This window comes from Sinocyclocheilus rhinocerous, unplaced genomic scaffold, assembly GCF_001515625.1.
Source record: "Sinocyclocheilus rhinocerous isolate Xijiao unplaced genomic scaffold, SAMN03320098_v1.1 scaffold2743, whole genome shotgun sequence".
NCBI lineage: Eukaryota > Metazoa > Chordata > Actinopteri > Cypriniformes > Cyprinidae > Sinocyclocheilus > Sinocyclocheilus rhinocerous.
In genome coordinates this window covers 318,637-345,918 of record NW_015663513.1, presented here as the reverse complement: position 1 = coordinate 345,918, position 27,282 = coordinate 318,637, and the positions used below count along the sequence as shown (strand labels likewise).

Below are 27,282 nucleotides of genomic sequence, written 5' to 3'. Positions count from 1 at the left end.
AAAGAAAAGTCATTGGGCTGTTGTTTCCATTGTCGTTTACAATAAAATGACCTGCACAGTGAAATTAAAATAAAAATGAAAAGTGCCTACCTTAACCCCGAACGTGGATTTGTGCTCAGCAGAGGAGCGGACAAATTCTTTCATCATGTCTTGAATGTTTACGCTGTCCAAAATGTCTCCGTGAACATGAAGCAATGCCAGATGAGTAAGCATTGGGCATTTAAAAAAATCGGAAATTCGCTTTTGCGCCATTATCTCCTAGTTTTAAAGTGAATCTTGCTCGGTCTGAAACGACGCGCCAGCGTCACGTGTTCATGAGGATTAGGCTAATCATCCCATATAGAAAACATCACAAGTAAAATTAATCATGTTTATAAAGATAAGCGTGGGTTTATTATAGCCCACCTACAATTTACATTTCAGAGATTATTACAAATAAATTATTAAATGATAAAACTTAATACATTTTAAATGAACAAATTTGGCGTTGCATTTGCAACCCTGTGAAAACAGGGGGTGCTGCAGCCCCCCCAGCACCCCTACTTCCCGCGTCCCTGTGTGCCTTTAATGTTACTGAGGAGTGGGTCTGGGGGGTTTGCCTTATCAGCTGGTGAGTGCAAGTAAGAAGGTTCTGTGCAAACTCCAGAATTTGACTGAAGTCAGACGCATTCTGCTTCCCGTAGTGATGATCTGGCAGTGTTTGTGTACTTTTTCATAGATTGAGTGGATTAGATACAATATTTGTTAGACATTTCGAACCTTTTTTAACTTGCAACAAACACTTTTCGTTCAAAATGTTAAGTACTGCTTAATAAATCACCTGTATATAGATTAATAAAGTTTAACTAGGCCAAAACTATTAATATAACATTAAAATTGTATTTTATTTTATTTTTGTATTAGGGATGCATAAAATGAGTTAGTTCTATTATAAAAACACAGATTTGAGAGCAATACCGGAAATGAAGGTGTCAGAATAACATGAAACACACATGGTCCCTCTGGAGAAGCTGTGCAGATTGAGGCAGCCAACTGCTCTCAAATCGCTCTTACAATACTTTGATGGCATACATTACAGTGACATGGCATTGCCACCATCTCAAGTCGGACAAAATTTCTAACTGGCGTGCACTGCTTCAAGTCCGACCGATTGATTGAAATTGTCAACCGATTATTGTAACAGAAGAATATTATCTTGTCACTTGTGTAAATTAATATAACTGTTATATTTTTTTTCAGGTATAACATTGAGAGGATGCCAGATGATTATGGCGCACCACGGATGTAGATGTTTGTTTGTTTGTTTGTTTTTCTTTTTTTCTTTTTTTTGTAAGAATTTGTTTGGTGGATAAGTGGGGGACCTTCTACATTTAAAAGATTTCCCCTGTGAATTATGTTCAGAACTCAGTACAATAAAGTTTTTGGCATCCCAGATCCCCCGCAGTTCAGAGTACATCAGAGGAAATTAAAAGGTGGAGAAAATATAGGAGGAAAATGATCTGCAACCAGTGAAAATGACTAATCCAAATCTAAATGACTAGTCCAAATCTGGTGGCTGTTGTGGGAAACTTCGGTGATCTAGGATGTCCTCTTCTTGATATTAATGTGTTATTGATTTAAATTATTTGGTGTCTCCCATCAATGATATTGATTTAATCAAACATATTAAATTGGCCTAGTAGTCTTTAACTATTGCAATATGTTAACAGCTCACCAATGCAGTTTTAAATAATAATGAACCTTTCCCCTGAAGCCACTCCCTGGCACTCTTTTATGTTCAGAGAATCTTAGGAATTTTTTTTTATTATTATTTGTCTTCATCTTAACAATGGCATCTCTGTCAGTTGTTTACACATCTGGTTGGATCCCTTCTGCTTGGAGGCTGTCATAAATAAAAATCACCATAGATAAATTTATCAGTATCCTTGTTTGTCAAATTATTATGTTGTTTGTGAATTATTATTGTTAATTATCATTGGCTTCTTGTGGCTAAACCCATATTTACGTTCTGCAGTACTACACACAGGATGACTTGAATGCAATTAAATGTAAAATAGGCTACTGGGACATTGTACTGGCTAAATATTTTTTTTTTTATTATCTTGCTTTTGCTGTTCTAAGGAATGATTTATGCCTGTCTTAAAATTTCCGTTGGTGTGCCAAGCAGTATGTGTAAAATTATCACAAATCAGTGACCATTGTTATAAATACTTGTATAGGACTAACTGAGCATTGAATTTCTCAGACCACATTGCTAAAACTGCCCCATCCTGCAGATTTGCTTTATACAACATTAGGAAGATCAGGCCCTTTCTTTCAGAACATGCAACACAACTCCTTGTTCAAGCTCTTGTTCTATCCAGGCTGGACTATTGCAATGCTCTCTTGGCAGGTCTTCCAGCCATTTCTATCAAACCTCTACAATTAATCCAGAACGCGGCAGCAAGATTAATCTTTAATGAGCCGAAAAGAACACACGTTATACCTCTGTTCATCAATTTGCACTGGCTACCAGTAGCTGCTCGCATAAAATTCAAGGCACTGTTTGCCTACAAAACCACCACTGGCTCTGCACCCCTTTACCTAAATTTATTATGTCAGACTTATGTGGCTTCTAGAAGCTTGCGTTCTGCAAGTGATCGTCGCTATATTGTTCCTTTTTTTTTAAAACAAAAAAACACTTGACCCTCTATCACTTGCACTCTCTATTCATTTTATAACTGCTTGTTTTTCTTAAAAAATAAAAAAAAAACTCTTAACGCTAGCTTTCTATATCCAGTCAGGAAGTGCAAAGAATGGAAGTGGTCTATAAATGAGGTTAGGATAAATCGATTAAATTGATCATTTAAATCTCAAATCATGATCATGGGTCGTCACATAAAAATTGTCACATTTCTGTCTTAATTCACACTTTCTGGCCTTAAAAAGGTATTCAATTGGAGCAGAAAGTTTTAAGTCATGGCATTAAATTGCATGAGGGATTGTTTTCTTGTTGCAATTCATTTTAAAGTGAAGAGAAGGCATAATATCTCCGTGGCTTAAATTAGTGACAGTTATGTGCTGATTCATCTGCCAGTAACCATAGAAAGATGTGCAGATGCACCTTTTCTGAATCTTGCAGTTTGGAGTTAGATTGGATAAATGTTTGTTCCAGCCTAAGTGTCTCCAAAAGAAAAAAAAACTAATTGAGTAATTTGGTTGATTTTGACTGTAGTTTGTGGTCACTTCCATTATTAATGACAACAAATAGTTTGTTAGAACTGCTGTTTCAATTTCAGATTTATAGAAGAATACTTGAATTCATGCAAAATGCATTTGCAGTGCTGCTTTTGTTAGTTTTGCTCATGTGTTTAGTAAATGGTTCACCAGCTTTTTTCGCTTCGAAATTGCTAGTGAATTTTTACGAATAATTAAGGAATTATAAGTAACATTGAATTGAACATCAAATGTTGAAGTCGAAGGACTAAAAGAATATGTTCTAATAAACTGCATGTATTTGAATCCATAGCTCAAGTGGAACGGCAGTGTCATAAAGGGGTATAGCTGACGGGTCTGATCAGAAACATAAGTTAGTGGTTAGGAGCAGAGATATTCAAGCCATCATTTTTGTAAAACAATTTAAAGTAATGGTGATCTGTTGAAAGTTGTTTTTCATCATGTGCTCCCTATAGGCAAAATGTTGATGTATTGTGTTCACTTAAATTTGTTCTATAAAGTTTCTTTACTTTTTTGTCTTAAAAAAAAAAAAAAGGACTTTGTACACTGGAGAACGTAAAAGGAAGTTGTGTTCACTTAAATTTGTTCTATAAAGTTTCTTTACTTGGTCTTAAAAAAAAAAAAAAGGACTTTGTACACTGGAGAACGTAAAAGGAAGCAGAACAATAAATTTACAAAGTAGCACAAAAGCTAGACCAAAGGCTTCAAATAAACTGCAGTGTTGAAAATCCGGTAGCATAAAATAGAAAAAAGAACATGTGCATTTTTTGGGAATATGTCTGCATGTTGCCATTGTCATTTCCTACAATCTCAGTTTGTTATTTATGTGACTCTCCATCTGGCATTGAAAATATTGAATTACCTTTGCATCAGGCATGAAACTGCACAATCCAAACCAAGGTCTTGTGGATTTGCTGCAGATGGAAAGATTGAGAGATAGTGAAGGCAAAGCAAACATTCAACCTTGACACTTGATACTGTGTGTTTATAGAAGAGATTAAGGACAGCATTAATTACAGGATAATTTTTGTGTCCGTAAATCATGTAACAATCTGAAGGTTTGAATTAAAAAAATAAAAAAAAACAGCAGAGCAAATTTTTCTATTCAAACTGGGTGGGGTTTTTTTTTCAGTCAACAATGTAAACGATAAAAGTCAGATGTCTCAAAGACAAAATATTGTTCATTGAAACTACAGTACATATTCAGTCCTTTACTTCATTTACCTAATGGATTACAAGGTCAGCAAGGGAACAGTCACACACTTGGTCATGCACACACGCACACAAAACGGGGCAGACGCAAGCAAGGTATAAAAGGTAGCTATACCTGTTTCTGAGAAGACAGATTGATCACATCTCGCAGGAAGTCAAGAACAAAGGTAATTTTTCAAATGAAATATTTATGAGCTTAAAAAATACATTTAAAATGTACAAATGTAGCAAACTGTACAAAGAATGGTCTGTGTACATATTTGTATTTTGAAAATATGAGTGCAGTTGTGTAGCCTAATGTATGTACACTTTTTAGCTTTTTTTCTTCTATTATAGTCATCATGTTTTGGACAAGATATGCTGGAGCAAGTATATTATTGTTTTTTATGCTTATTCGTCTTGGACAACTGTATCCAAGAAATGATATGAATAACTGTAAGTTGCTAACCAATGACTAAATTTTGATACTTCATATGGGACCATTTCCTTTACTATTATATTTTTATTTTATACAAGTTGGATGTGAGGAGTGCAAACTCAAGGAGAACAACATTTTCTCAAAACCTGGAGCTCCTGTCTATCAGTGTATGGGATGCTGCTTTTCTAGGGCTTACCCCACGCCCCTGAGGTCCAAGAAAACCATGCTTGTTCCAAAAAATATCACATCAGAAGCTACATGCTGTGTAGCCAAAGAAGTTAAACGGGTAAAATGTGCATTCATAACTGCTATTGCTGTAATATTATGTTTCATTATATTATTTTACTCTTGAGTATATAACAAATATTGTTTTTGTATTTATTTGTAGGTGCTTGTCAATGATGTCAAACTAGTGAACCACACAGACTGCCACTGCAGCACCTGCTACTATCATAAGTCTTAAAAAAACATTGTGACATTCAAGATTTGCTTGTGTTTGCCTAAAACTAGTTATATTCCCGTCTACCTGTCATTTTACGCCACTTATTAGAATTTTGTTAGCTGTGCATATTTACTTTTCTACCATGTAAATTGTCAAGGCTGGGTGTTTTTTCCACCACTTCTTTTCCAAAAGGTTGCAATCATTATTGCAACCAACATTTTAAGAGCACAGAATGTGATATTTTATCATTAATAAAATGCAAGAAAACACCATCACTGCACTCTGCTTGTTATTAGTTTAAGCCCTCTTTTGCTGGTAATTGCTCACTTATTTTGTCATCTTACTCAAATCCATATATTAAATTTAAAATATGATTGCTTGTGACATGCTTTGTTTCTTCTTTTCTCCATCACTTTTATACTTGCTTTATCCTTTGTATGGATTGAGGGTGATTGAAATTCCTACACGCAAAAGTTTCAAAGTGGGTTTTCGCATTGATTAAAGCCTTAGAAGAACCATTTTGGAAGAAGAATTTTCAGTAAATAGTTCTTATAAGAAGCATTTTTTCTCAGTGTAAAGAACATTTTAATCAAAACCCATGAACAAGACTTGAACCTGATGACATAAAGGAACATTCTCCCACGTATGCTGAGAGAAACTCAGCAAATATGCAAACCTGGATTGTGATGTCCTGTCTGTCATGATAAAAGATTAGCTAGTGCAACAGGACCACCAACCACACAATAACACATAATGATCAACACATTTAAATAAGAAACCAAATCATTGTGTACTTTTTTGTCGTTTCATTTTCGTTGTTCTTATCAAAACTGTAAATGTGTATGTCTGTAATTTATTGTTACCAATGCAAAGCCTTTTTTTGCCATGCCAATAAAGCCACTTGAATCTTAATAAGACGAATACACTTAGCAAAAACAATATTATCTCAAGTTTTTTTTTCTCCTTTAAATCGTTTCTTTTATGAGATTGAAACGATAGTGATTATTGTTATTATTTTTCTTCTTTAGTAATTTCTGTGAAAAGAGACGCCCGCATACCGCCTGCGCCATTGCTGAGACAGTGTGTGCAATGCGAAGTTTCGAATACTACTATGACGAAAAATCGGTGATAAATATTAATTATGATGCTTTGATGTACTTCATATCAGTTACTATGGCGACTGCTTCACAATCATAAATATTAAATATGCCTCGTAGACATCGCTTGGTAACGTTGCTGTGATGCAGATTTCTTGTGAATATTAATTAGGTTGTGCTGACGTTGATTGGTAACCATCTAATAGCGAATGCACGGGTCATGAATATTTGGATCAGGCCTTGGCCGTAGTAGTTTGAGATATTTGGGCGCAATCATTATTGCAACCAACATTTTAAGAGCACAGAATGTGATATTTTATCATTAATAAAATGCAAGAAAACACCATCACTGCACTCTGCTTGTTATTAGTTTAAGCCCTCTTTTGCTGGTAATTGCTCACTTATTTTGTCATCTTACTCAAATCCATATATTAAATTTAAAATATGATTGCTTGTGACATGCTTTGTTTCTTCTTTTCTCCATCACTTTTATACTTGCTTTATCCTTTGTATGGATTGAGGGTGATTGAAATTCCTACACGCAAAAGTTTCAAAGTGGGTTTTCGCATTGATTAAAGCCTTAGAAGAACCATTTTGGAAGAAGAATTTTCAGTAAATAGTTCTTATAAGAAGCATTTTTTCTCAGTGTAAAGAACATTTTAATCAAAACCCATGAACAAGACTTGAACCTGATGACATAAAGGAACATTCTCCCACGTATGCTGAGAGAAACTCAGCAAATATGCAAACCTGGATTGTGATGTCCTGTCTGTCATGATAAAAGATTAGCTAGTGCAACAGGACCACCAACCACACAATAACACATAATGATCAACACATTTAAATAAGAAACCAAATCATTGTGTACTTTTTTGTCGTTTCATTTTCGTTGTTCTTATCAAAACTGTAAATGTGTATGTCTGTAATTTATTGTTACCAATGCAAAGCCTTTTTTGCCATGCCAATAAAGCCACTTGAATCTTAATAAGACGAATACACTTAGCAAAAACAATATTATCTCAAGTTTTTTTTTCTCCTTTAAATCGTTTCTTTTATGAGATTGAAACGATAGTGATTATTGTTATTATTTTTCTTCTTTAGTAATTTCTGTGAAAAGAGACGCCCGCATACCGCCTGCGCCATTGCTGAGACAGTGTGTGCAATGCGAAGTTTCGAATACTACTATGACGAAAAATCGGTGATAAATATTAATTATGATGCTTTGATGTACTTCATATCAGTTACTATGGCGACTGCTTCACAATCATAAATATTAAATATGCCTCGTAGACATCGCTTGGTAACGTTGCTGTGATGCAGATTTCTTGTGGATATTAATTAGGTTGTGCTGACGTTGATTGGTAACCATCTAATAGCGAATGCACGGGTCATGAATATGGATCAGGCCTTGGCCGTAGTAGTTTGAGATATTTGGGCTGGTGTGAATGCAGCGAAGATGGCGGAGGAGGAGGGCAGCGCGACTGAGGCTGTGGCCCTCAGACACAAATTTCAGGATCTCATCTCTGAATTAAAAAGGAGCTCCGAGTCGACGCTAGATGCCTCCAATAGTTTTTGTCAGGATTTCTGTCAAGTACGACTTTATTCATGCGTTTTAATCTATCAGTCTTTGTTCGTGGACGATGCTGCATGTTTGCATCGCTGCACCAACGATAACAAAACTAACAATAATAATACAGTCATTTATAAATGTGATGGGTAAAACACAGAAAGCTGTGTGATGGAGAGATGAAGCATGATTGTTTTTTAAAATCATTAAATCTTGCAGTCATGCCGTTTGTTTGTATGGTATGGTCAACTGCTCCTGATGGCTAACTCATTAGCTTATTGTAGCAGCAGCAGCAGCAGCCTGTACTTTTACTCAGGGGAAAAAAATATGTATGTTATATATAATCCTATAACCGTTATCTATATAAAAACTCAGCAGATGTAACTTAAAGAGACAGTGTTTTAATTGTTCTCTCTTTTATTGAAGAAAACTGCTGTTCTCAATTCATTATTTATCAGTTTGTGACAAAATTCTTTGACCAACAGATTCAATAAATCATGCTAGGATCCTATCAATATATGATTTGAAAATTTTTAATTTGCATATCATATAAATCACTGCTGTTTTGTCCGATCTAGCATGTACCATATTTCATTATTACTCTTACTACTGTTACATCCCTTTGTTGGAAATGGCTTTGGGCTGGACCATATATTTATGGCTCTTTTTTTCATGCAGGTTTTGATGCATCATGGATGTCAGTGGAGACCAGATGAAGATCCGCTTCCTCTTTTGGAGATGTATACAGTAGCTATAATGTGTTGTGCTGAGGCCAGCCCGTTCCTCAGCCCTGAATGTGAACACGTCACAGATGTGCTGGAGAAGTTGTCATGGTGAGTATATTTTTCATTGGTATTCTCTCTGTATTGATATATCACAATAGCTTTGCATGCTTGTTCTCTTTTTTGAGGTTTTTTATAGGGATGCATGATATTGGATTTTTGCCGATATCCGGATAATTTTCAACTCATTTTGGCCGATACCGATACCGATATATACCGTATTGTCCCGAATATAAGACGATGTTTTTTTCTTGGAAATACATCTGAAAAAACGCGGTCGTCTTATTTTTTTTTGTTCATGTAAGCTATAGCTTCTGACCTTTAAATCAAAACATACTCATGATTTTATGGCATCAATTACTGCTTTATTTAATTAGAAACACAGTCTAAATATTATTTGTGCATTTTGCTTTCATTTTATTAGAAGTGGGCCAACAGCGCCCCCTACGGAATTAAAACTCCTTACTGAGCAGACATTAGGACCCGCTGGAGGCTACCGCTGCACGTGCTATTACTGTTTACTCTATAGGGCCTTTCGCACCGCTTTAGTTCCAGAACTAAATGTACAGTACTAAAGTACTGGGACGATTTTGCTCGAACTATTTCCCAGTACCATTTAAAGGGTTGCATTCGCACCGACAGTGTGTACTAGGAAGTGACGTTAGCCGGACTAAGAATGTTTAACGACAACTGGCAGTGCTACATTTGCTACAAGTGCCTGCACTTCAGCGTCCGTCCATCTATCGCTGTTCTCCATACTTGCGAAATAATTTGACACAATGTTTACAGTATGTTTACACGGTGTTTTGAATCATGGCGGGTGAGGGCGTTTTGGAACTAATTTGGTTCTCGTAAAAGGCAGTCCAGTACTAAAATCGCACCCAGTTCCGGCGGTGCGAAAACGCCGAGAGTAAAGAGGTGTGTTCGACTTGAAGATCGATCGGTGTATGACATCAAAGTACGGCGAGAGAAAGCATAAGGAGACGTCCGCTCTCTTATAGCTCTCGCAGTCTCGCAGATGACACACACCGATCGGTCTAAGTAGCGCTTCAAGTCGAACACATCTAAGCAGTCTTCAGAGGAAGCATCAAGTTGGCACGCTACAGTGTTGCCAAGTCCGCGGTTTGGGGAACCCCTCCAAAAAACATGTATTTTACCCCCTGGAGTCTTTTCAGCAGAAAAAGAAAATAAATAAAACAGTAAACAGCCAAAAAACGTAACTTAGAATGGGAGATGGATCGGTTTGTGAAAGGGAAGAGAAAAGCCATAGATGAAGTCGCACAGACCCAGGCAGGTGCTGGTCATTTAAAAGCTAAATGCAGAAAATATGACGAGGCATATCTTGCTCTCGGCTTCACTCACCATGTCTGTACCGGACGCTACAGTTGTCGCGCCGCAACAGCTCTACACTGGACGCGACAAAGCGACCGTTGCAAATCATTTTATCTTTGTGTCAGTACATCATAAATAGAACAAGGCATGAGTTTAATGTCGGGGTTTTGTCGTGTCGCGTCGTGCCGTGATTTTTTTGTCCTATGCCTTAGCGGACAGCATGAAACCCACAAAAAATAAATAAATAAATAACAGAGAGAATAATAAAAATAACATTTATTCTCTCTATGCTATTTTTCAATGTTTCAAGTGATGCAGATGTTTTTTTTCCACTGTAGGTTTTTTAAATTAAGAAAAGCATTAATTTTTCATAATGTTTAGTGAAATTATTTGGTAGTCTGAGGTGGGATGGGGATTTGGGAAAGAGGGGGGGGCGGACATATAGGCCTGGCCAACAGAAAAAAACATTTATGTTTAATCTATCTAATAGTGTGTTGGTCATACTATACAATGATTTATAGCTTGTCTTTGTTGAATAATACATAACATAAAGAGCTTTAAAAATAATTGCATATTAAATCGCAATTGCAATATTAGTAAAAAAAATCGCAATTAGATTCTTTTCCAAAATCGTTCAGCCCTAATTCTCAGTTTAAATGAAGCGATCAAAACAGTGAATCCAATCACCATTCAGGCAAAACTTTGCTTCAAGAATGAGCCACAATGCTGACGTGATCTAATTGCACCGTTGACGTGATCTAATATCCGATAATATCGTGCATCCCTATTTATTTATCTATTTATTTATTTATTTTTAGTATCACTTGAACTGAATATGAGGGTTTTAACACATTAAAACTAAAGGTTAAATTAAACCAGAGGTCTCCAACCTTTTTTCATTCGAGAGCGACTTTTTAAAAATGAAAGTGGACTAGAGCTACCCATGTTATCCAATACATAAATCTCTTAAATAATGTATCAATCCAAACTGTTATACATGGTATAACATGGTATAATACATGTTAAAATGTGCTGGATACACACTGAAATCAAGTTTTATGCCGAAAACCAATAAAAAGTAGGAGCACTATGCACTTTTTGTTTGCATAAATATTCATAACATGTTATCTACTGACATGTACTACATGTTGAAATAAAGTTTTGACCAAAAAAATTGTGTACATTTACATTTAGTTGTTTAGCAGATGCTTTTAACCAAAACGACTTACAAATGAGGACAATAGAAGCAATTAAATATTACATTTCAGCCTTTTAAATAATTTTTATATATGAAAGGATGGTTCAAGATGATAAATTATATTTTATCTGCTCTAGGGCTGTCACTAACGATTATTTTGGTAATCAAGTAATCTGTTGATTATTTTGACGATTAATCGAGTAATTTGATCATTATAATTATTTTTTTGTGGTAGTAAAAATAGATCTAAGCGAGCAATAGCTTTTAAAATTACTTAAAATACATAGTAATGAGGCAATAATAATTAGTTCAAATAATATATCAAAAGCAAGTAATCATATGGTTTTATTGAACAAAACCGTTAAAATACATACTGTATTATAAACAATACAGCTAACGTACATTACGCATTATAACAAATGCCTGCAGAGGGCGCCAACAGCCTGACGATTGTTTTTACAGTTTACTGTGGGATCTAATCCTTGTTTAATATTGACTAAACATTATTTAATTTAAATGTCCACCTAAACTTTATTATTTGGCAATTTCTTCACGACAAATGCTACAGCCACTGTAATTTCTTGAATATGTGGACATCAAAGCATGTAAACTCGGAGTGAGGGTTTGAGCTTTTATTTTGAAATCACGGTGAACAGTTAGCATATTGAGAAAGATATTGATTTATTCTCCTGGGTTTGCATATGTTTCTAAATGATTTACCTTACAAATCTGATGAAATGGCGCACGTTGCGTTCCCAGATGAACGTTATAATAAACCCAAACTCACAACAACATGCAGAGATGGAATTTGAGACACTCCACAGTCCACACATGTAAATGATAGCAGTTCGTGTGGAGCAGCATTTATTGTGAACGGAGCCGCTCTGACACGCACACGTGACCTACATGCATGTACATAATTAAAGCTCATATACAGTGGTGTGAAAAAGTGGTTTTTTTATTGTTTGCATATTTGTCACACTTAAAAGATTCAGATCATCAAACAAATTTTAATATTACACAAAGATAACCTGAGTAAATATAAACTGCAGTTTTGAAATTATGATTTCTGTTTTTTAGACTTGCATTTGCGTTTGTAATTTATTTTGTTTTCAGAATTGTGATTTGTTTAGCACTTCTCGGCCACCGTACACTATACTGTGATTGTATTTGTTAAATAAAAATGTCATTCATATCAATTCATGCATCACCTAATTTCATCGTAACATATAGGCCTGGCCAACAGAAAAAAACATTTATGTTTAATCTATCTAATAGTGTGTTGGTCATACTATACAATGATTTATAGCTTGTCTTTGTTGAATAATACATAACATAAAGAGCTTTAAAAATAATTGCATATTAAATCGCAATTGCAATATTAGTAAAAAAAATCGCAATTAGATTCTTTTCCAAAATCGTTCAGCCCTAATTCTCAGTTTAAATGAAGCGATCAAAACAGTGAATCCAATCACCATTCAGGCAAAACTTTGCTTCAAGAATGAGCCACAATGCTGACGTGATCTAATTGCACCGTTGACGTGATCTAATATCCGATAATATCGTGCATCCCTATTTATTTATCTATTTATTTATTTATTTTTAGTATCACTTGAACTGAATATGAGGGTTTTAACACATTAAAACTAAAGGTTAAATTAAACCAGAGGTCTCCAACCTTTTTTCATTCGAGAGCGACTTTTTAAAAATGAAAGTGGACTAGAGCTACCCATGTTATCCAATACATAAATCTCTTAAATAATGTATCAATCCAAACTGTTATACATGGTATAACATGGTATAATACATGTTAAAATGTGCTGGATACACACTGAAATCAAGTTTTATGCCGAAAACCAATAAAAAGTAGGAGCACTATGCACTTTTTGTTTGCATAAATATTCATAACATGTTATCTACTGACATGTACTACATGTTGAAATAAAGTTTTGACCAAAAAAATTGTGTACATTTACATTTAGTTGTTTAGCAGATGCTTTTAACCAAAACGACTTACAAATGAGGACAATAGAAGCAATTAAATATTACATTTCAGCCTTTTAAATAATTTTTATATATGAAAGGATGGTTCAAGATGATAAATTATATTTTATCTGCTCTAGGGCTGTCACTAACGATTATTTTGGTAATCAAGTAATCTGTTGATTATTTTGACGATTAATCGAGTAATTTGATCATTATAATTATTTTTTTGTGGTAGTAAAAATAGATCTAAGCGAGCAATAGCTTTTAAAATTACTTAAAATACATAGTAATGAGGCAATAATAATTAGTTCAAATAATATATCAAAAGCAAGTAATCATATGGTTTTATTGAACAAAACCGTTAAAATACATACTGTATTATAAACAATACAGCTAACGTACATTACGCATTATAACAAATGCCTGCAGAGGGCGCCAACAGCCTGACGATTGTTTTTACAGTTTACTGTGGGATCTAATCCTTGTTTAATATTGACTAAACATTATTTAATTTAAATGTCCACCTAAACTTTATTATTTGGCAATTTCTTCACGACAAATGCTACAGCCACTGTAATTTCTTGAATATGTGGACATCAAAGCATGTAAACTCGGAGTGAGGGTTTGAGCTTTTATTTTGAAATCACGGTGAACAGTTAGCATATTGAGAAAGATATTGATTTATTCTCCTGGGTTTGCATATGTTTCTAAATGATTTACCTTACAAATCTGATGAAATGGCGCACGTTGCGTTCCCAGATGAACGTTATAATAAACCCAAACTCATAACAATATGCAGAGATGGAATTTGAGACACTCCACAGTCCACACATGTAAATGATAGCAGTTCGTGTGGAGCAGCATTTATTGTGAACGGAGCCGCTCTGACACGCACACGTGACCTACATGCATGTACATAATTAAAGCTCATATACAGTGGTGTGAAAAAGTGGTTTTTTTATTGTTTGCATATTTGTCACACTTAAAAGATTCAGATCATCAAACAAATTTTAATATTACACAAAGATAACCTGAGTAAATATAAACTGCAGTTTTGAAATTATGATTTCATTTATTAAGGGAAAAAAGCTGTCCAAACCTGCCTGGCGCTTTCTAAAATAATGTGGTTAATCACAGTTCTTTCATGATTTAAGAGGAGGGGCAATTAATTTTTCACGTAGGGCCAGGTAGGTTTGGACAGCTTTTTTCCCTTAATAAATGAAATTATCATTTAAAAACTAAATTTTGTATTTATTTGCATGATCTTTGCGTAATATTAAAATTGGTTTGATGATCTGAATCTTTTAAGTGTGACAAATATGCAAAAAAATTTAAAAACAGGAAGGGGGCAAAAACCTTTTCACGGCACTGTATAATTAAACCTGCAATGCATATACAGTATCTATTCAATTGAATTGTAGCGTTTCTGAATTCACAATAGCATTATGCTTTATTATGATTTTTTAAATGGGTTTAATATATCATGCAGCCTTGGAAAACAGTCTACTAATGCATTTCATGGATTCTTGTCCGTGAAATGAGCCACTTCCGGTATTTTGACGATTACTCGACACGGGCAGAATGAAATCAATGATTTTTTAAAAATCTAATACTCGAATAGAATCGAGGAATCGTTGCAGTCCAAATTTGCTCCATAAACAGTCCTACATAAGCTAATATGCGTTCTAAAAATCTCAACACTTGGGATAATATGAAAATGTAAATCCACAGTTTAACAGCTGGTGGTGCTTATGGAACAGCAGAAACACAGTGGGAAAATGAAAAGAAAATGACAGCGAAACTTTTCTGAAGATAGCCGATTCCTCCTTATGCATTCATACAATTCATTCAATCACACATTTTCATGGAGTTTCTCTCAGCAGTCTGCCTTCCATCATATTTTCACACAAAACGAAACCTACTCTGCGTGTTACACCTGCGTGGGACTCTTTTACACGTGTCTACACTGGACGTGAACGGAGCGACACGACAGAATACAGTAGAACCCATTATGATCAGTGATGCTGTCTACACTGGATGCGGTGCGGAGCGACACGACGCAACACAACAGATCCCCAACACTAAACTAATGCTTCATTCTATTTATGATGAACTGACACAAATTACAAATGATCTGCAAGGGTCGCTTTGTCGTGTCCAGTGTAGACCGACTGTGGCACGACACGACAACTGTTGTGTCTGGTGTTGACACATTATTAACCTGGATTTTTCAAATTGCGAGGATCAAATGCCAGTTTAATGATAATTAGAATACTAAATGGGATCATTAAAATAACCTCACGGCCAATATGTCAAAACAAAAACAAAAAAAATTATTTGCATTGGAGGGAGTCGGACCTGTGTATATTATCTCACTCTGATTAGATGAAAACGTCTTGGCGAGCTACCACCAATCAGGCCAAGAGCTACTAGTAGCTCGCGAGTGACTTATGACTTATTGAATGATTTTACTGTTTGCTCTGAAACCCCTTTTGTAGTCGTCTTTGCCAAGTCATGTCCACTAAGTGGGTCAATTCAAAAAACCTTAGAAAAATGTAATAAATTCATTGTCACCTGGTGAAATGTGGAGTGATTATATAATATCATCTTTAAAGTTTTAAAATCCTGAGATTTGGAAGAATATTTAACATACAAATGTGTAGCTCATTGTGAAAGTAAAATTATCTTTTTTTTTTTCTTCAGTGGAAAAAATGGTCAAGATCACATCCTAATTCACTTTTAAGAAATCACTTAAATATTAACAAAGTACAAAGATGATTGTAATACTGATTACAAAGTTGAACTTAACCTGCAGAAGGGACCAATGGTAAAGTAATGCACAGCTGGCTGTAGATGGATTTCAAGATGTGAAATATGATTTCCAAGCGTTAATTTGAGGGGGGAGGGTTTTTATTTTATTTTTAGGCATTTTAATTTAATTAAAAAAAAAATTTTCTCACCTAAATGTTTAATCATTCAAAGTATGTGTTTTTACAATTTATATAATTTTGTGTTGATTCATATTTAAATTGTTAGAAATATACTTACAGAAATTAAAAAATGTGTACAATTACATTTTGTTGCGCAGTAGCTTACACTTGATTCATTTCAAACTTTGAATTTAATTTAAATTCAAATAAGTAAACAGTGATAAAATAAGAAAAAATAAACTAATTACAAGCAATAGAATAAACATATAAATAAAATGAAGTAGATGACTTTTTTTCTTCAGTACAATATTAAAGCTTTTTAGCTGAAACCATGGTGTTGATTCCTAAAATGCAAGTCAACAGCTAGCATCATTTTGAGAGTCATTTTGAAAAAGCATTAAATTAATACCCATGTCCCCTAATGATATATTAGGCGCTTTCGCACCGGAGGAACCTATTCATGGTTTCTAGAACTATTGACGGAAGATTCTGCTTTTTGGTCTGTTTGCACCGCAGGAACTAGGAATGTATTTAGTTCTAGGAACTCTGTTTGGGAAAACTAAATTAGCTCCTACTTCAGAGTAGGGTCTAAAACAGTTCTATATGAACTACCAGTGACGCAGTGTACGTTGATTAGACAAACGCATATGAAACACCGGCTACCCAGCATTTTTAAAAAGCCATGTAAACATATTTACTCCACGAACATGGAAAACAGCGATAACGGCATTTACCTGTTTGACTGCAGCGTTTTGTTCTTTTCTCAGCCTCGATGATAACACTGTAAGTTATTATAGGAGATTTATTCAGATTTTCATGCACTTTTAATCGTGTAAATTGTGTTTACATTCCATCTCTGTTATCATGAAACCCACGACACACATCAAAAGCAGCTCTGAACATGGCGGTGTGTTTTTACTAAGGACTGTTTTTCTCTTTTCTTTTGCTTCGTCTTGTACTTGAATAATTTAAAATCAGTTATAATGGAAATAATGGAAATGTCTTTCATGCTGGAAGTATCACAGCGTGCTACTTGCAGTGTATGCGTAATGTGGTGATGTGAAAACCATTTTTGCATTGTATTGAGAGAGAATCAGTCACACTGTTTGTGAACATCCCACAGAAAATTGTCAAACTACTGATTTGATCTGATAATCTGTGTATTCATTTGCTCTTTCAGCTTACATGCTTTAGTGAATAAATGTTTGGGGAAATTCCTGCATTATAAGTGCTGAACCTGTGGAAATAAGAAAAACTATGCGCCATACCTTCAATCCCGTGCCACAAATATACAAATATATTTCAATTTTCACATAGGAGCATATGGGAGACTAAAGCTGTGTCCAAAATCAGACACTATACCCTAGTATTTTTTCTGTGCGATGCAGTGTGCAGTCTGACCATTTTCAGACTAATTATTTTGGGTGGAAGAGGGAGCTACTATGAGTATAGTTGTTGGGTTTTACATTTGTTTGTTTTTTTGTTTTTTTTATGACATGCCTAAAACGAAAGTTGATAAATATATTTTACAAATATTTAGTAAATATTCATTCTCCTCCACTGACCAGTGCATAATGCTGACTTAACGCTGATGGTCGTGTCATGTTTTCAAAGTCTAGAAACTGTTCAACGTACCTGGTTTTCAGAACGGGTGGTATTTTCCATTTATACAGAGAGAGTTTAGTGGCTAACAGAACTCATTATGTCATTCGTTATTGTTTTAAATATGTCATTCAGCTGTGCAGCAATTCTAGTTCAAATTGCTGCAGAGCTGCAGTTCTCTGGGGTGCAATGTATATACCTTAACGTCCATATTTGCTTACTGATTTTTGTTCACTATTTAACCATATAGTGTCCTGCTATGCTGTTCACTAATTAAAAATGAGTGCATCAGTAAACAAGTGAGTCATTTTTAAATACAGTGTAAGTGTATTTACTCATTAGATGTTCTTGTTTCCTTAGGAGCTGTCTGAATCTTCTGTTGTCATTCTCTGAACAAATCCCTGGTGCCTTATGGGAAGAGTTTCAATCTTCTGTCAAGGTCAGAGACTGGGGAATTAATGGATGGACCTAGATCATTAAACTATGAGGCAGAATGATACAATTAAGCATATAACAGGGCTCGACATTGTCCGGGACAAGTGAATTTTGTGAGGGGGCAAGTGAAAGAAAATTTTACTTCCCCGACTGGACAAGTAACCTGAATAAAACATCAATAACAAACAATAACTAGGGCAGCACCGAAACTTTGGTGAGAATGATTCTGATTTTATTACTTTCAGTGTAAACGGTGACTCATAACGGAAAATGTATTGTCAGTTGAGGCTCATGCAGCCTAACGTTATCTGACTCACGGAGAAATCAAAACTAATAGGCGCAACAACACGCACAAAGAAACAGACATGAACAAACATACTGCGGTAGAAAAATATATAAATATTCTATATAACATATGATATAGCTAAGCGACCAAGCCACACGACACGACCACATGACCAAGCACCAGCACGATTGCAAATGAGACATTGATTTTATACAACAGTAGTTCAATAAACAAGTAGTTAATATTAACTGACTTACATTTTTGACACATTATTGACCATTTTTGCAAATGAAAATAGTTCTAAGCAAAGCCACAGCAGAACAGTCGCTCATCTCCGAGCAACACACAGCGGTGTGTTTCGTTACTGAACGATTCAGCATATTTGAACAAATTGATTTCAGTCAATGATTCAGTGAGCCATTCATAAAGCCAGTCACTTGCTTTATTTATTGACTGAATTAGCCGTTTGAACGAATTGGTTGAATCAGTGACTCACTCACTCATTAAGACAGTGACTTGCCGCCACCTACTGGTGGTTTGGTTTCATATTTAAAAGTATCATTGCATTTTCCAACATTTCATATTTACTGTATATGATAAAAAAGTAAAACATTAATCTTATAACATTATTTATGCATTTGTAATTTTACTGGGTAAATGCATTTATGGAACCTCTTATCTTCATTAAACAGTCTGTGTAAATACATCTAAATGGCACTTTCGATGGAGCTTCAGTGTTTCCTCTGCAGTGGAAAGATGGAGTTTGTTGATACTGATTACATTTGAATGGTAACAACCATACAGAGTCTAATTATTCTAACTGAATATATTGATACAATTTAAGAATTTCACGTAAATTATGACACATACTTTTAGTAAGGTTAGGAAACTATTGCCCTTAATAAAGGTAAAAAGTGTCCTAGAAATCAATTTTAGGCAAATATAAAAAATTTGCTGATTAAAGTAAGACCTCATAGAGCACTGATGAGACTATTGCTTTAGAATGGATAATTACATTTACGCCAAAAATTTTTCCCCGGACAAGCACATGTCAAGGCTTAATGTCAAGCCCTGCATATAAGCTTCATATAAGCATCAAATTTTGATAAAGGATCAGCTTTATTAACCGTTGAATCACACCCGTCACACAATAACATAACAATTTTTTTATTGGAGGAACTATTAAGAGAACTTGGGTATATAAGCTTCATATAAGCATCAAATTTTGATAAAGGATCAGCTTTATTAACCGTTGAATCACACCCGTCACACAATAACATAACAATTTTTTTATTGGAGGAACTATAAAGAGAAGCCCTGCATATAAGCTTCATATAAGCATCAAATTTTGATAAAGGATCAGCTTTATTAACCGTTGAATCACACCCGTCACACAATAACATAACAATTATTTTATTGGAAGAACTATAAAGAGAAGCCCTGCATATAAGCTTCATATAAGCATCAAATTTTGATAAAGGATCAGCTTTATTAACCGTTGAATCACACCCGTCACACAATAACATAACTATTTTTTTATTGGAAGAACTATTAAGAGAACTTGGGTAAGAGGTCAAAATAAAAAATATATATCAGATGGCTTGGTTAAGGACTTTATGGGTTTACAAAACACTGAAAAATATTTTCAATGCACATTTTATCTCTATGCTATCAGCTGAATGCCACAACCTCAGTGCACATGAGGCTGCTATTGTGCAAGCCAGGAACAGCTAGAATGGCTGCACTCTGAAGTAGCTGAATAATGTGATATTTTTTATTCACATAGTGAACAGAATCATATACACATACTGTACATTTATGCATGCGTACAAACAAATATTGTGTGCCATGATTATAAAGAAGTGACGTGATTATAAAAATAGCACTGCTAGTTAGGGCTGGACGATTAATCGAACCTCTAACTGATGTAATTTTCCCATGTCTGTTATTTCGTTGTTGTTTTTTTAATCCTATTAATACTTTCCCCTTAAAAACATACTTCCGTGCATGTAGTCAGCACTATACAGACATGTATGACCATTGCGTTCGCATCTTTTGCGGTGTCTCGCACGTGAGTGGTGCGTTAAATTAATTTAAACTTTTACATGCAGCGCCGCTCATCAATGGCAGTTCCAAAACAGTGGACCAGTCAGAAGACCCCGGAGGTGGGGCAAGCATTGCGAGTAGGGATGTCACGAGAACCGATACTAAGGTACCAAGTTGGTATGAACATTTTAAAATCCTGTTGGTACTTGTTTTTCTTCAGTAACGTAAGAAGCTGCAATTCTTCTGGAACTTATGGGGGGCAGGCAGAGCATACGCCTGGAAGTGTTTCACTCGGTCCTCAGAGTGTAAAAAAGAAGAAAAAAACGCCTACAAGCACACATAAGAACTACACGTGGCAGATGGTGATGATATATGAATATGATTGTTAGGGCTGGGTATCGATTCAGATGTTCCAATTCGATTCGATTTCGATTTTCAAGCTCTCAATTCGATTCAATTTCGATTTCGATTTTCGATTCGATATTCGGTTTCGATTCGATTTGACTATATGAATGAATATAGATTTAATACAAATCCTATATTTATAAAAAAAATGAACAGTGAACTTAAGATTACAAATGGTTAATTAATAGGAAATTAAGAGCCACAAACCTGTATATTAAACACTTTATTTTAGGTACACTTGGGTACAATAAAACAAAACCCCACTATATATTTCAAATGCATACAATGAATAGACAGAATTTTGATGCAAGATGAAAAACTGATGCTGAAAATTGGACAAGTCAGAACAGTCGCATGCCTTGATCAAACAGGATCAGGTTATTTTGAGATATGTCTGTGATACATTACTCAAAGCTGCAAAAACACGTAGAAACATTTGAAGCTCCCCTGAGCGCAATCACAAGTATGATGATGATCGGGTCAATCGCACTGGTGCTCCTAAAAACATTTTCATAGTCGCACGCAGTAGTTTTCAGTCGCAAATGTTTGCGGAAATAAATATTGAAAAAAATCGATTCGTGGCCTTTGAGAATCGATATTGAATCGACCACATTTTTAAAAACGATATATCGAAAAATCTATTTTTTTGCCCAGCCCTAATGATTGTGTGAGATTTAAATGAGAGCGCAAAAGTCTTAAAAAGTCTCAAATTTAAGACCTTAAAAAGTCTTAAATTGTACAAGAAAGTCTTCATTATGATTTCAAGAGGTCTTAAATTTGAGGACGGAAAGACCAGAATTGCGATATGGCTGAGTGTGACGATTAAACTTCAAAAGGCTAACATTATGAGTTCATGAAATAAACATGAGCGCTGCACATAGAATATTCATACTGACAACTAGGGCTGTGCGATAAATCGAATCGAAATCGCGATTTGAGACGTTGCGATTTCCTAATCGCAAAGCCTGCGATGTGAACGCGATATTACTCTGTTCCAGAGCATATGCATGACTGCCAGCCTTGAGGCAGTCATGCATATGCATGACTGCCTCAAGCAGTCATGCATATGTTATTTAATGTTATTTAACATTATTTAAATGTTAAATAACATTTAACAAAAATGTTAAATGGATGTAGGATGTCACGGTGTCAGTAAGCTCATACAGATCAGTAGCTGCAGCCTCAAAAACACTCCAATCAGTAAGTTCGAAGCAGGCCTGTAAATCCTGCTCTGCTTCAGCAGTCCATCTTTTTACAGTTTTCACTAAACGCAGCTCCTCCGACTAAAATGTCCAGTAAAACATCTGAATGCTCAAATGTCGGCAGAAAGTTATTTGGTGTGCTATTTCTGATGTCCAGGAGTTCGTTCCTAGTAAAGCTGATCGGGAAAAAATTGCTTAAGACAGGACAAACAAACAAAAAAAGTACAAGTACCAAGTAGCGACAAACTAACAGTGACTTGCTGCCACCTACTGGCGGTTTTAATTTCATATTTATGGTATCTTTTCATTTTTAAAATAATTTAAAACTTGCGCGTGTCGTGTGTATTATTTTGAAGGCCAAGTGCCACTAATGTTGTGTTTTTGTAATATTAAATAAAGGAGTTAATGTTTAAGTATTATTGTTATTTTTTCTCGTGGTTTCGACTTGGTGTTGAGTATCGTGTAATTTTAGTGGTATCGGTACACCGACTACTAGATTTTTGGTATCGTGACATCCCTAGTTGCGAGCTTTTGTTTGCAGTAGCAGGTTGGCATGGCAACTTTTGTATTTGACAGCAACATGGCAGAGTAGGCATTCAGCGCTGTGCTTTTTTAAAAAACCGTTCCTGAGCGCTGCGTCTCGTGGTTTTAGATGCAATGACGTTTTCAGTGTGAATGACCAGTAGTAACCTAGAGTAAATAGTTGCGTATATAGCGTGACATGACAAGATCCTTGAGATTGTGGCATGCTATTTCTCTTAATCAGTAGTGTTCTATTTACATTCATTATTTTCACGATACAAATCGTTGCAAAGCAGCTTTACAGAAATTTTTACATTTCTACATTATATTTAGGAGTAGGGCATTAGTGGTGACTATGGCAGAAATGTACAGTAAAAATCATACATATAATTACAAATTACACGTAATCAAACAGACGGTGAACACTATTAACTGCGATGATTATATGTTGTAATTAAACTTTGCGATTGCGATTAAACATTGCGATTAAGCAAAATTTGGTAGTTTTATATGTTGTTCCAGGGATCTGAGGTCTTCTAGGGGGTTGGCATCATCTCTTCTCAAGTGTTCGGTCATCTCAGATCTTTGTAAGGGTTGGATCCAGACATTTTAAAACATTTGTTTACAGGAGATGCAAGTTATTATTTATTTTCCATTTTTCACATTGCATTATTTAAAATGTATTTTGTTTGCAAGAGATGCTGGTTATTCGCTACTTTTAACATGGCAATATTCATTTATTTTGTTTGCAAAAAATGTAGGGATTCTGATATTAGCTTTCCTATACAGACTCATCTGAGATTGCTGGACAAGCTACTTTCGGTGCTTTTCTCACATTTTTGCCTTGGCAGTTTCACCCTATTTCACACAGTGATTCCAATTTACAGTGCCTTTTTTTTTTTTTTTTTTTTTTTTTTTTTTTTTTTTTTTTTTTTTTTTTTTTTTTTTTTTTTTTTTTTTTTTTTTTTTTTTTTTTTTTTTTTTTTTTTTTTTTTTTTTTTTTTTTTTTTTTTTTGAAAAAAAAAAAATTTTTTTTTTTTTTTTTTTTTTTTTTTTTGGAAACTTGCTTTTTACAGTTAAACTGAAATGTGACTTTTCATAAGACGTCTTCATTTCAAGCAAGCTTTGATTTCAATTGTTCGAAATAATCAACAAATAGCCATAAATAGTTTGTTTCCTTCAATTATTTTAAAATCCCAAATATAAAAAATGCATTCTTTCATTAGAAAAAAATATCCCACCTTTAATAGTTGAGTAAGTTTACAGTACAAACCTTTAATGAACTGAGGGCAAAAAAAAAAAAAAGAATAAAAATAAATAAAATAATTGTTCAATAATCGTAATCAAGGTAAAGTGTTCCGTTTATTGAGGTTTTGATTTTAGGTCATATCGCCCAGCCCAAGTGCTAGTTTTTGTCAGAATCAGAATTAGCTTTATTTGCCAAGTGTGCACAGACACACAAGGAATTTGTTGTGGGGTTTTTTAGGTGCCCTTGGTACATGCATACATACATATACATACACTACCGTTCAAAAGTTTGGGATCAGTAAGATTTTTTATATTTTTTATCGAAGTTTCTTGTGCTCATCAAGGCTGTATTTATTTGTATTAAAAGTATCCGTTTCCAAAAAAACTAAAATAAAAAACATGAAGCAGCACAACTGTTTCCAGCACTGATAATAAATCCGCATATTAGAATGATTTCTGAAGGATCATGTGACACTGAAGACTGGAGTAATGATGCTGAAAATTCAGCTTTGATCACATAAATTAATTATATTTTAAAGTATATTAAAAGAGAAAACCAATATTAGAAATTGAAATAATATCTCCCAATATTACATTTTTTCCTGTATTTTTGATCAAATAAATACAGACTTGATGAGCACAAGAGACTCCATTAAAAAGCATTAAAAATCTTACTGATCCCAAATTTTGAATGGCATTGTACAGACATACATACATACATAAATATCTGACATGAGAACAGAAAACATTTAAATAGTAAGACTTAACAATAAATAATAATAATAATGTGTATAAATCTGGAACAGAAGATTTATGTACAGATTTGTGCATTGTTTACTCTATATACAGTTCTATAAATAAAGAGATGTGCATATGTATTTACATAGTACTTGAGAAAGAGGCAGTAATTAGAGATGGAGAATGAATTACAGAAATTAATTACAGAACACAGGTAATATGGCATGGGGGATAAAACAGTTTTTATGCCTAGATGTTCTAGTGCACAGAGATCTGTAGCATCTGCCTGAAGGGAGAAGGGGTGAGTGGGCGGAGAACAGGGGGTTTCTTCCGAAGTCCACTATCATCTCCACAGTTTTGAGCGTGTTCAGCTTCAGGTTGTTGTGACTGCACCGGACAGCCAGCTGCTCAACCTCTTGTCTGTAAGCAGACTCGTCATCGTCCTGGATGAGAACGATGACAGTAGTGTCATCTGCAAACTTCAGGAGTTTGAAAGAGGGGTCTTTGAGGTGCAATCATTTGTGTAGAGGGAGAAGAGCAGTGGGGAGAGAACGCAGCCCTGAGAAGCTCCAGTGCTGATGGTGTGGGTGTTGGATGTGAATTTTCCCAGCCTCACTAGCTGCTGCCTGTCTGTCAGGAAGCTGGTGATCCACTGACAGATGGAGGTGGGTACAGAGAGCTGTGTTATTCAGAAGGGCATCTGGGATAATGGTGTTGAAAGTGGATCTGAAGTCCACAAACAGGATCCATGCATATGTCCCTGGTTTGTCCAGCTGTTGGACGAAGTAGTGCAGTCCCATGTTGACTGCAACATCCACAGACCTGTTTGCTCAGTAAGCAAACTGCAGGGGGTCCAGCAAGGGTCCACTAATGTCCTTCAAGTAGGCCAACACCAGCCTCTCAAATGTCTTCATGAAATATTAATTATTATGTAGTAAATAAAGTTTAAAAAAATCTCACGTAACCAAGGACATTGTGATTTTTGGGTCACACGTCACTCAAGGTGCGGTAATGAGTATATGACTAGGGTTGGGTATCGTTTGAATTTGATCAATTCCGATTCCGATTCTGCTTATCGATTCCGATTCTTTTCTTTTCCAATGTGATTAAATAATGATATCAAACATTTATCCTGTGTCTCTTTTTTGCAAACCATTTATTGGAGCTGAATACCATGAACAAAAATCAACAGGCTACATAAAAACCGGACTCTTTAAGAGCTGTTTGTGTGCAAAATAGAACTGCATGATTCTGGATAAATTGAGTTTTTTTTTTTAAACCCTCAACACGACATGTTTAGCTATCACAGATATTATACTTAGCTTTTTTGTTTTCTGATCGCAAATGTAGCCAAACTTTGGAGCGCTTATATTAGCGAGCAAGGTCCTGGCAGATCGCTGCTAGGTCCGATCCTCACAGATGAAGAAAAAAAAAAGCGCATAGGAATCGATAGGAGGAATCTAAATTTTAATTTGACAAGTATCTGATTCCTGACCTTAAGTATCCGATTCTCGAATCGGAATCGATTTTCGATTCCCAACCCTGCATATGACCAATTCCCACCTTGCTCAGTTCAGAGCACCAGTCGAGGACTGTTAAAGCCTTTTCACACTGAACGCGAAAATCAGCACAAATGTTCAGCGCGATGACGCTTTTGAACCGAAACAATAGATCCCTAATGGGGCTATTCACACCAGGCGTGATCATTTGCGCCGCAAAGAAGCGAAGATTTTTTTTGGTCCTGTGTCAAATTTATTTCCCCGTCGCTCCACGGTGAAACAGGCCGTCCAATTAGATTCAAGCTTATATCACGTGCCCGGGGCAGCTGCAGTTGCACAAAAGGGTGAGATTGATGGCGCTGTTTTGAAAACAAGTGTAAACAAACACCAAAGAAGAGTATCCCGCATGAGAGAAGAGAGTGGATGCTGAGTTCTTGTTATCGTTGGTATTTGAGAACAGATTTATTCTCACATGTTCTGTCCACAATATCATTTCTATTAATTCTCCACTGAATTATGTGATCTAAAGAGCACCGTCAGTTTTATTCCACGAACGCTCGTGTTATGAGTGTTATGAGTCCACTCTAGAATGCGAGTTCACTCTAGACCTGTCAATCATGTAATCATATCTCTTGCCCTTCCATATACATGCTCCTAATGAGACAACGGATTGTGTCCTGGGGTTTTTCCTCCCAGATCCGGACCAGGGCATCACTGAGATGCAACCTGACGGTGTCGGATGGACCGAAACATAATGTCCCAGAGATTGTCGTGCACAAGGAGGAACCCAGGGCCCACTGCACCAGCGTAGGGTCTGACAATGGGTCCAAGGATTTCATCCCGATATCTAATGGCAGTCAGTGTGCCATTGTCTAGCCTGAAGAGGTCTGTGCGTCCCTCCGTGGATGTGCCTCCCCAGACCATCACTGACCCACCACCAAACCAATCATGCTGAACGATGTTACAGGCAGCATAACGTTCTCCACGGCTTCTCCAGACCCTTTCATGTCTGTCACATGTGCTCAGGGTGAACCTGCTCTCATCTGTGAAAAGCACAGGGCGCCAGTGACGGACCTGCCAATTCTGGTGTTCAATGGCAAATGCCAGTCGAGCTCCACG

General features: G+C 35.6%; 3 protein-coding genes across 3 annotated transcripts in view; all 3 read left to right on the top strand.

Annotated features, from left to right (window-relative positions):
• The window catches only part of fcf1 (FCF1 rRNA-processing protein), a 23,585-nt gene extending 21,669 nt beyond the window's left edge, over nucleotides 1–1,916 (top strand). The window contains exon 8 of the mRNA XM_016539311.1: nucleotides 1,240–1,916. Coding sequence (XP_016394797.1) covers nucleotides 1,240–1,288 — 49 coding nt within the window. The 3' untranslated portion in view covers nucleotides 1,289–1,916. The remainder of the gene's footprint in view (nucleotides 1–1,239) is intronic.
• A 2,847-nt stretch (nucleotides 1,917–4,763) lies between these two features.
• Nucleotides 4,764–5,585, top strand: LOC107728960 (glycoprotein hormones alpha chain 1). Its single transcript, XM_016539297.1, has 3 exons — nucleotides 4,764–4,863; nucleotides 4,945–5,132; nucleotides 5,235–5,585. Exons 1-3 carry the CDS (start codon nucleotides 4,770–4,772, stop codon nucleotides 5,307–5,309), a joined length of 357 nt encoding a protein of 118 aa, XP_016394783.1. The 5' UTR covers nucleotides 4,764–4,769; the 3' UTR covers nucleotides 5,310–5,585.
• A 2,245-nt stretch (nucleotides 5,586–7,830) lies between these two features.
• The window catches only part of LOC107728966 (zinc finger protein 292-like), a 47,375-nt gene continuing 27,923 nt past the window's right edge, over nucleotides 7,831–27,282 (top strand). The window contains exons 1-3 of the mRNA XM_016539310.1: nucleotides 7,831–7,976; nucleotides 8,631–8,785; nucleotides 18,143–18,221. Of these exons, the coding sequence (XP_016394796.1) occupies nucleotides 7,842–7,976; nucleotides 8,631–8,785; nucleotides 18,143–18,221 (369 nt within the window). The 5' untranslated portion in view covers nucleotides 7,831–7,841. The remainder of the gene's footprint in view (nucleotides 7,977–8,630; nucleotides 8,786–18,142; nucleotides 18,222–27,282) is intronic.